Genomic DNA, 10,124 nt, shown 5'->3' on the forward strand with positions numbered 1-10,124 from the left:
GTTATGACATGAAAAAGGTATTAGATAGACGAAAGCTAAAACTGAATTATAGGTTGAATTGGACCCTTATTACTAGAAATGATTTCTTATGAGTATTAACGATTGTATATATATAGGGATTGCAGAAAATTGGTTATGAAGTACCAAGTGAAGGAAAATGTATTTGTTAGTTGACACCAACTACAAAAAGTGAGTACATGTGGATTTTTCACAATGGGGTTCATGGCTTAATTATGAGTTTTTAACTCTATGGGTTCTTTTGAAATGATAAATTGATGTCCTTGAATGATTTAGAAAAGACAAAAACATACTTAACTCTTACTTACTTAATGTTTTAAGGTGACTTTGGTCTAATAATGGTAATAAAACTTGTGGATATTTTACTATGCAAAATTGTATATTATATTTCATGCATATCATAACACTTGTGAGATTGAAATGTGAAGAAAAGTGATGTTTATGACATACAATCTGTTCTAGTAGTTTCCCTTCTTCTATGAGGATCTCTGAATTCAATACTCCATATTTCGTCAATATATCATACGAAGAGAAATCAAAGCATGTATCATACTATGGCATGCTAAACCAACAAACAAACAAATGATTTCATCGCTAACAACCCTAAGCCTGCAAAAAAAAACCCCAATTAAAGAAAAACAAAACAACAATTTGACCAAATCTACTCTTATAGCCAAAAGACTGAACTTTTATTTTATCATATGTATGCTTTTAAAAAAAATATTACAACACCATACGTGAAAAATACAAAACACAAAAGAAATTATAAAATGCATCAAACAAACTCAACAAAACACAGACATAACAATTAACAAATGGAACAATACTCATATTCCCCAAGTATAACCTTTGGAGCCCTTAGTTTTCTTTTGTTCAGAGTCTTTGATAGCAAAAGCATTAAGCCCTTGAAACATGGTTTGGACTCTTTGAAAGAGGCTCACTTTAGTACTCGATAAGTAAAACCCAATTGAATCCAAAAACCATCCACTTCTTCCATAAAACCCTACAACATGACCTCCATTTGCTATAAAATTAAAAGGTGTCCCTTCTTCAACTCCAAATGGTCCAAACGTTCTTTGGTTGCTCTTAAAAGTAAGTGATCGAATCACAGGGCCACCTCCGTACACCACGGGGCAATAATGTCCACTAACACTAATTAAAATCTCCTCGGGAAATTGCAACTTAATCTGAATATAATAATTAATATTTAGTAAGCTGATATGGTTTGTTATTACAATATATATATATATATATATATATATATATATATATATATATATATATATATATATATATATATATATATATATATATATATATATGTTATTTTATGAAAATAAAGTTTAATCAAAGATACATTGCTTAAAGCTTAAAAATATTTTATTTTATGAAGAAAGGGCCAAAATGAACCTGAGCAGCTTTAGTTCCTCCCATTCCACCATGTTTTTCACCCAAAAATGGTTTCCCAAACTTATCATAAGTCACACAAATTGAATCAATGCAACTTCCATATACAATACTAATTTCTCGAATACCACTATGGACTCCATCATTCCAAGAACACCCTCCATTTCCTCCCCATGGTCCTAATTCTATACTCTTATCCTGTTGTATTCGAATAGGATTAAAACATGTTTTCAAAAATATTAACAAGTAAAATAGTTTCATACCATGGTGAGTGAGTCCAAGAAATTGATGTAAAGAAAAAGATATAATAATAATAATAATAATCTTAGCACACAAATTGCCGACAATATATAGAGCAAACAAAATCCGAATCCGATTCCAATTCTAATTCACATTCCACACAAAAAACATCTGCCGTAGTTAGTGGAATAAAAAAAAAGGATAGTTAGTGGCTTCTTGCTTTTCCTTTTGCATATATACCTTGGTTGGATTAATAAACTTATGAAGAACGATGCATGTTGAACTAAAGAAAAACGATTTATATAAATAAATATTACTAATTGTGTTGAATAAACATTCAAATACATCATAATGTATTTCTAAATAACACAATTTTTAACATGTAGATCTCTATGATTTCCATGTAAATTGGAAAGTAGTTTGTTGTAGTTGTTGAGATGTTTCATCTCCTTCAAAAACCACCATTTTGACATCTTTAATGAAATGAAGCCAGCATTTCTTTGAGTAATATGTACAGCATTTGGGATTCTTTTCTCTTGACATTATCTTCTCCTTTACAAACTATAATAAAAGAAAAAATTAAATAATATTGGTTAGAACAAGTGGAATAGAATTTAGTAAATACAATTTAAATAAAATAGACTTTTTTATTTATGTTTATGTGTTTTTGTTTATTGTAAATATATATAATTATATAGGAAAATCAAATCATTTCCTAGAGGCTAACTAAGACTACCTTTAAAAACTCACTACTGGAAGATGACACCAACGACAAAGTCTTTGGTCGAGACATTCGTAGTAAATTACCAATATACCCCTTCATCTTCACATGAGACTTTATAAGTTCTATCTTCAGATCATGTGATGTCAGATATGGAACGTTGTTCAATTCTTCATGGATAGTAACATTCTTCAAACACCATAAAACCAAATAAATATTCATTCACAAAAGAAAATGAAATAAATAAATAAACATTAAAATACCTTATTAGAGCTAACAACCATCTTCCAATCTCCCTTCCTCCTAAACTTCATTAAAAAGATCAACAACTCCTTCAAAGGGACAAACTTGTCTTTTTTATTTTGTAGATTTAATTTAGCCTCACACAAACCTCCAACACTCATGCAAGCAAATGGCATCCTCTCACCAAAATACTCTAACACAGACAAATTTGGTGCATCAATAATAACCTCCTCTACATTTTTGCATCTAATCACAGATAATTCCTTGAGTTTCATACTCAATATGGTTATTCTCTCAAGATAATCACATTCTCTTAAAGCTATCTTTTCAAGGTTATCAAACTTTATAATCATTTGTTGAAACTCCTCATCTGTAAGATTTGAATCTTTCAAAGTCAAACACTTCAAATTTTCACAATCTCCTATGTTTATTTCACAAAACCATGACTTTTTCCCAATATATAAAAAGCTTGTAAGACTAGGAACCTCAAGGTTAATCACCACAAGTCCATGGCACTCGTGTAACTCAACCCTGGTTAGTTTAACTGGAGTTGATATCTCCAGATGGCCTATTCCTCTACAATGTACTAGTCTTAGATCTTCAACCAATGGGCATCCACGAATAAAACTCGGGATCACATTTTTATCTACATGAGAGTTTTTTATGGAAAGTTCTTTTAAATTGTGTAGATTAATGATAACCTCATTATCAAACTTGCAACCAGATAGCCTTAGTGAAGTTAGTGTAGAGGAAGTGAGGATGAAATTTGGTAACATGTAATGCTTCTTTTTCTTCTCTTCTACATGAATCTCTAGTTCTTTGACATTTCTTTTTATAGCTGAATATACCCATTTATTAGTGTAGAGTTTCAACTTGGGATTAATTTGAGACAAAGAAATCTTGAATTTATGTATCCTGACCATTGGATCAAGTTTGGATGCTAAGGAGTTGTCAACAAAAGTTATGAATTTCTCAGTGTGATCTCCTCCTGATGTTTTAAACCTCTTTTGGTCAAAGTTAAAGAAGAAAAATGAAGCCCAGATTGACCTCCATTTCTTAGATAATGCAGTGATTCGGGCAACGTCTCTCGGGCAGTGGAGAAGAGAGAGGATGTGATGGATGATGGGTTCGGGCAGTTCTGAGATTCGGTCAGTGGGTTCAACTACTTCATCTACTTTATCAACCTTTTCCATCTTTTGTTTCTTTCTACTACTGATTACTTTCTTAAAGATGGATGAAAGTTTTCTCTTTGATTTTCTGGTAGTTGTGAATGGTGTGTAACTTGGGATACCTTTCTTGTTTTGTATGTTTGGCTTCTTACTGTGTCCCACTTGATTGCCTAAACTAGATGAATGTTCTGTTTTTTGCTTCTTTCTGTTGATCTTCAAAAGCTTTTTAGAGATGCTTCTCTTCAGTTGTCTATCAATTATCAGCCACCTGGTTTTCATGAACATTTTCTGTTTACTAAACTATCTGGATAGCCTATGGCAACCTGAATTTTCACATATATGAAACGCATGTCAAAAGTCAAAACACCACAAAGAAGCCTAAAAGCTAATTGATGTGGTTCAGGGTAAAACCAGCACAACAGTTATTCAATCAAATGTAAACAAATCCGGAAAAAGCCTAAGATTAGAAAACATAGATCAATTACTTAACACATGAGTGTAAGTGCATTGTTCATACTAATATAAGAGCGATAGTTTATCATCAATACATCTACGATCACTTTAACAACAGCCTTTATATGTATTGATCCTTCAATAAATAAGAGCAACACTTGTTTTCACTAGAATTTTCTCAAAACCGATCAGTGAATATAATCATCTTCGAAAACGAGCGAATTAGATTCATCGAAGTAAGGAAACTGTAGCGTTTTATAAAAATCGAAAAACTCAATAGTGCATTCGCAATTCTAAAAGTCCGATCAATTTAGATCAAAAGTTTAAAAGAACAATTTTGATACAAAAATCGAAAAAAATTTCATTACATTAGGGCAAATCAGAGTAATTTAACAGAATTCCAATTAAGTGAGGGTGTTCATAACCCACCATCGAGAATGATAAAATTTTGCGCAAGAACCTGTGTATGGCTCGGCGATGGGATCGCTCCGGCCGCCGTCTCGGTTTTCCTGCTTCTGCTGCACCGTTTTTCTCTCAAGTGTATAACAAGTTAACACCACGGGTCGGTTAACATGCCGTGGCCAAAAACTGAAAACGTATTCTAGAATTGGACTTGTAAATTCTGGCCCATTAGTAAACATATATTTAAACTTTAGAAATAAACTAAAGTGACATAAAATTAAAGAAAAAGATAAAATTAGCGTAATCTCTACTCTAAAATATAGCCAAAAATCTAGTATTTAATTCAAAGCTAGTCATTTGTCCGTTGCGCTTTGCGAGTGCGTAAATACGTTTTGTACGTTGAATTTTGAAGATTGTATTGATAAAAGTCGGGTATCATTGCATTTGAAACCAAATTATATATATTACAAGGGATAAACATGAAAAGTTAGAAAATACAAACGGTTCAAAATGATATATTACAAAGTTAAAAGTGAAATTAGCACAAAAAAAAAGAAAAAGAAAAAAAAAACAGAGGTTAAATTGCCAAGTGGAATTAAGGCAAAAAAAAAAGGGAAAAAACATGTGTCAAAATTGCCAAGTAAAAAATAAGACAAAAGGCAAGTAAACACCGGGAAAATGAGTTTCTTTGCCAACCCGAGCTAGCTTGAGAGGTTATTGTCTTTTGGAGTAGAAACTCTAGTCAGAACATAGGCAAAGGAGTTTCTAATTTTAAAGTTACTAACAAACTAACCATCTAATCTGTCATTTAAAAAAAAAGGTAAAAATAAGACAAAAAAAAAAGAACTAAAAGTGGCAACTAAATTTTTGGGGACGTTGGAAATTAATATCTAGTCATACTATCATATCATATCATACCATACTATCATCATACATCATACATTATACATCATATCATACATACTTATAAAGCTAGCATTTTTCCTTAAATCTCATGCATTTGAAACCCTCATAAAAATTTGCAAACATCTCATTCATTTGAAACCTCCTACTTTAATGAATATCACTCAAAAGTCTTTTAATAATGATTAACAATTCAAAGGTTTTATAACTTATATAATATATTTAATAAACAATTAATGGATACTATACTATAAAAATGTCAATCTTTTTGAGTAGACACACAAATACAAATCACATACAAAATTCACAAAGAAAACAAGTTTAAAGTTTTTTTGTGTTAGTTTGAGAGCTTTGAACAATTTTTCAAGCCATGTTATTATATTGAAGTTTTTAATTTGTAAGTTTGTTATATACTAATTCTTTTTTGTATTTTCTTGGTTTAAGTATTCTTTTAAGAATAACATTGTATGTTGTGAAATTTTAATGTAAATTACATTAGATTCATGTTATCGATCATATGTTATGGAAGATGATATATATAACATTTAATTAACTATTGTATACATATTTGTATGTTCATGTTGCTTCAAAACAATAATTAATTAAAAATCATGGATATGTCATATTATCCATGTAAACCTTTTTTATGTCGCAAATTGTATATCTTATCACTTTATATTTTAGTATATGTTTAACATTTTAATTATAATAATAAGTGTTTTTTAAAAGTTTCTTTCACTTATTAATAATAACAAGTGGTTTTAAAATTAATAAACAATAGTTATAAATAATAAAATCAAATTACATGGATATGTCATATTATCCATGCAAGTCTCTTTTGAAATGCAAATTATCTATCTTATCACTTTATTATTTAGTGTATGTTTCACGTTTTAATAATAATATTAAGTGTTTCTTAAAAGTCTTATTTAACTTATTATTAATAATAAGTGGTTTAAAGCTAATGAATAACAATTTTAAATGATAATAATATCAAATTATAAATTACATTTAGCTATAAATAAATTGTATTTTAAATAAACATCATTACTGAAATTAGAAAATAATCGCATAAGTAAAAATATAATTAATCAAAAAGAATAATTGTTAAAAATAATACTAAATAGATAATTATATTTAATTATATTAATGAGAAATGTGGGTTGATGTCAATGAATATTATTATTCAAAATAATAGAGATTATATATATATATATATATATATATATATATATATATATATATATATATATATATATTAGTGTAAAAATATTATCTTAAAGTTAATGTCAATAACATAACCATTTTAAACATATATTTTCAATATTTTAACAATATATGTTTACTCTTCGCTGCACAATGCACGGGAATTCTTCTAGTACTATACTTATAAAGGATGCATTTTTCTTTGAATTTCATGCATTTGAAACCCTCACAAAAATTTGCAAGCACCTTATGCATTTGAAACCACATATTTTAATGAATAACACTCAAAAGTCTTTTAATAATGATTAATAATTCAAAGGTTTTATAACTTATATAATATATTTAATAAACAATTAATAGATATTCTACTATAAAAAGGTCAATCTCTTTGAGTAGACACACAAATACAAATCACATACAAAATTCACAAAGAAAACAAGTTTAAAAGTTTTTGTGTTGGTTTGAGGGCTTTGGACCATTTTTTGAGCCACGTTATTATGTTAAAGTTTTTAATTTGTAAGTTTGTTATATCCTAATTCTTTTTGATATTTTCTTGGTTTAAATATTCTTTTAAGAATCTCATTGTATGTTGTGGTTGAAATTTTAATGTAAATTATATTAGATTCATGTTATCAAACATATGTTATGGAAGGTGATATATAATATTTAATTAATTGTTGTATACATGTTTGTATGTTCATGTTTCTTCAAAGCAATAATTAATTAAAAATCATGGATATGTCATATTATCCATATTATCCATGTAAGTTTCTTTTAAAAAGCAAATTGCCTATATTATCACTTTATATTTTAGTAGATGTTTAACATTTTAATTATAATAATAAGTGCTTTGTAAAAGTTTCTTTCACTTATTAATAGTTACAAGTGGTTTGAAAATTAATGAAGAGTAATTAAAAATATTAAAATCAAATTATAAAAATCATGGATATCTCATATTATCCATTCAAGTCTCTTTTGAAATGCAAATTGTCTATCTTATCACTTTATTATTGACGTTTGTTTCACATTTTAATAATAATATTAAGTGTTTCTTAAAAGTCTTCTTTAACTTATTATTAATAATAAGTGGTTTAAAATTAATGAATAATTATTTTAAATGATAATAAGATCAAATTATAAATTACATTTTGCTAAAAATAAATTGTATTTTAAATTAATATCATTATTGAAATTAGAAAATGATCGCATAAGTAAAAATATAATTAATCAGTCATAATCATTGTTAAAAATAATATTAAATAGATAATTATATTTAATTCTACTAATGAGAAATGTGGGTTGATGTCAATGAATTTTATTATTCAAAATAATTGATATTGTGTGTGTGTGTGTCTATATATATATATATATATATATATATATATATATATATATATATATATATATATATATATATATATATATATATATATATATATATATAACATAACCATTTTAAACATATGTTTTTCAATATTTTAACAATATATATTTAAGTTGCGCTGCGCAACACGCGAAAATTCATATAATATAGTATATGTAACATCCCAAAATTCAAGACCAAAAATTTCGTTTTAGTTAAGTTATTATATAAAACCAACAGTATAAAAACATTCATATTAACATCTCATGTCAAACCGAAGTGTCAATAATCAAAACATATTATAACAAAATCATATCAGAGTGTAATTCCAGAGATCTCATGTGCAGAAAACATAGTGTGATGCGTTGCGATCGAGCCGACTCCTTTCCTTGAAAACAAGGTACCTGAAACCAAAAGTGAAAACCGTAAGCATGAAGCTTAGTGAGTTCCACAGATACTACATACCAACTGGTCCATACATTCCATATATAACCAAGAGCCATACATAACTAACATATCCATAATCAAGTAAGGTGCTATGTGCCAAACATAGTCTTGCAGTTATGCCACGGGCCGCACGTGGTCTTCCTGGTTAAGCCTGGGGTCACTCCCTCTGTCTTACAAACAAGTGCCAAGGGCCACCCCCTGGTATTCCATGCAAGCATCACCAAGACAACTATACATACTACTCTACTAGGCAACTTAGCATATAGTGTGCCAGGAGCCACCTCCCGTCTTTCATACATAATAGCATACAGTGCGCCAGGAGCCACCTCCTGGTCTTTTGTACATAATAGCATATAGTGCACCAGGAGCTACCTCCTGGTCTTTCATACATATTTCCTAGGGCTAACCCTCGGGTCTTGCTGCCATACGTAATAACATATTGTGTTCGAGGAGCCGTCTCCTGGTCTTTCATGCATAATGCCTAGGGCTAACCCCCGGGTCTTCCTATCATACACAAACTAAATGGGTCCGCATTGTGGTCGTAGACCCATACAAACAGTGAGGAGACTCACCTCGTACTGCCGAAAACTCGCTGAACACCCCTGACTGCTAACCAGAAACTTCTGAACTGCTGACCTTTCGGCTTCCCAAACTATCAATACCCAAAATAACATTTGGATCAATAATCCAAAAGTCAAACTTGGTCAAAGTCAACATCCAGTTGACCTGACTCGCCGAGTTGGTCAACTAACTCGTCGAGTCCATACTCCTCTAACCCCATACAACCCCGAATCCACTCGTCGAGTCTAGCAATAACTCGACGGGTTCTCCTTGAACCACTCAATCGGGACCAACTTCATCCGACTTGCCGAGTTCATCCTTGAACTCGTCGAGTTCATCATCCACATATGAATGTGTCTAGACTGTGACTCGTCGAGTTGTATGAACAACTCATCGAGTCCATCCTCATAACTAAGGAGATTGCCTTAGACTCGCCAAGTTCTTCCTTGAACTTGTCGAGTACGATGAACTTTATGACCATTATGGACTCAGACTGGCTGAGTCCCTTTCCAATCTCAACTTATACCTTTAACAGAAGGGTTTTGGGGCAAGAACTGGCTTGACTCGCCGAGTCCCATAACTAACTCGCCGAGTCTCTCTATGTCTAACACTATCCCGACGATTTCAGACAAGCTCAAGGCATCCAAGACCCAGATCTGGCCTCCTAGGGTCAGGATATCACAAAAAGCTGCTAGCTTTGCACCCTTGCATGGCCCTTTTTGCTCAAAAGGCCATAATAACTAATTAAACTTTGCATGGGGAGTTCTAATGGAATAAAGCTTCCACCTTTATGCTTTTAATACTCAAGGCACTCCTAGATCTGAAAGGATCTGGATTGGGGACGTCTAAATCCCACAATAGATCATCATTGGTCCATAAACTTCATAAAAAGGGACATAAAGAGATCTAACAAGCTAGAAGTCAAGGAAGGAACTTGATTACCAAAATGTGCAGCAAGTGGAGTGAGTCTTTTGGATCTACTCCTTCTTCC

At 30.6% G+C, this 10,124-nt stretch overlaps 2 protein-coding genes across 3 annotated transcripts; both read right to left on the minus strand.

Moving 5' to 3' along the window:
* Positions 1-668: 668 nt before the first annotated feature.
* On the minus strand, positions 669-1,744 carry LOC145102919 (Mannose-binding lectin superfamily protein). The gene is made up of 3 exons (XM_079040441.1): positions 1,689-1,744; positions 1,429-1,623; positions 669-1,205 (listed from the first exon to the last, which is right to left on the minus strand). The coding sequence occupies exons 1-3, from the start codon at positions 1,689-1,691 to the stop codon at positions 846-848; spliced, it is 558 nt and encodes a 185-aa protein (XP_078896567.1). The 5' UTR covers positions 1,692-1,744; the 3' UTR covers positions 669-845.
* Positions 1,745-1,943: 199 nt separating this feature from the next.
* On the minus strand, positions 1,944-4,849 carry LOC145102918 (putative F-box/LRR-repeat protein At5g41840). 2 transcript variants are annotated; one of them, XM_079040439.1, is made up of 4 exons: positions 4,712-4,849; positions 2,650-4,121; positions 2,402-2,575; positions 1,944-2,226 (listed from the first exon to the last, which is right to left on the minus strand). In XM_079040439.1, exons 2-4 carry the CDS (start codon positions 4,081-4,083, stop codon positions 2,056-2,058), a joined length of 1,779 nt encoding a protein of 592 aa, XP_078896565.1. In that variant the 5' UTR covers positions 4,084-4,121; positions 4,712-4,849; the 3' UTR covers positions 1,944-2,055. The 2 variants fall into 2 exon arrangements, with proteins under 2 accessions (XP_078896565.1, XP_078896566.1); XM_079040440.1 differs by having other exon boundaries at positions 4,681-4,812.
* Between the last annotated feature and the right edge of the window lie 5,275 nt (positions 4,850-10,124).

The sequence above is a fragment of the Lactuca serriola genome, chromosome 4, assembly GCF_051521515.1.
Source record: "Lactuca serriola cultivar US96UC23 chromosome 4, Lser_US96UC23_V15, whole genome shotgun sequence".
Lineage (NCBI taxonomy): Eukaryota > Viridiplantae > Streptophyta > Magnoliopsida > Asterales > Asteraceae > Lactuca > Lactuca serriola.

Bases quoted from the DNA above. Each gene is read 5' to 3' on its own strand.
- LOC145102919 (XM_079040441.1), bottom strand. The intron at 1,206-1,428 runs GTTCATTTTGGC...TATTATATTCAG, and splicing joins GAGGAACTAAAGCTGCTCAG to ATTAAGTTGCAATTTCCCGA.
- LOC145102918 (XM_079040439.1), bottom strand. From the start codon at position 4,083: ATGTTCATGAAAACCAGGTGGCTGATAATTGATAGACAACTGAAGAGA. The intron at 2,576-2,649 runs GTATTTTAATGT...TGGTGTTTGAAG, and splicing joins TGGTTGTTAGCTCTAATAAG to AATGTTACTATCCATGAAGA. The intron at 2,227-2,401 runs GTAGTCTTAGTT...CTTTTATTATAG, and splicing joins CCAGTAGTGAGTTTTTAAAG to TTTGTAAAGGAGAAGATAAT.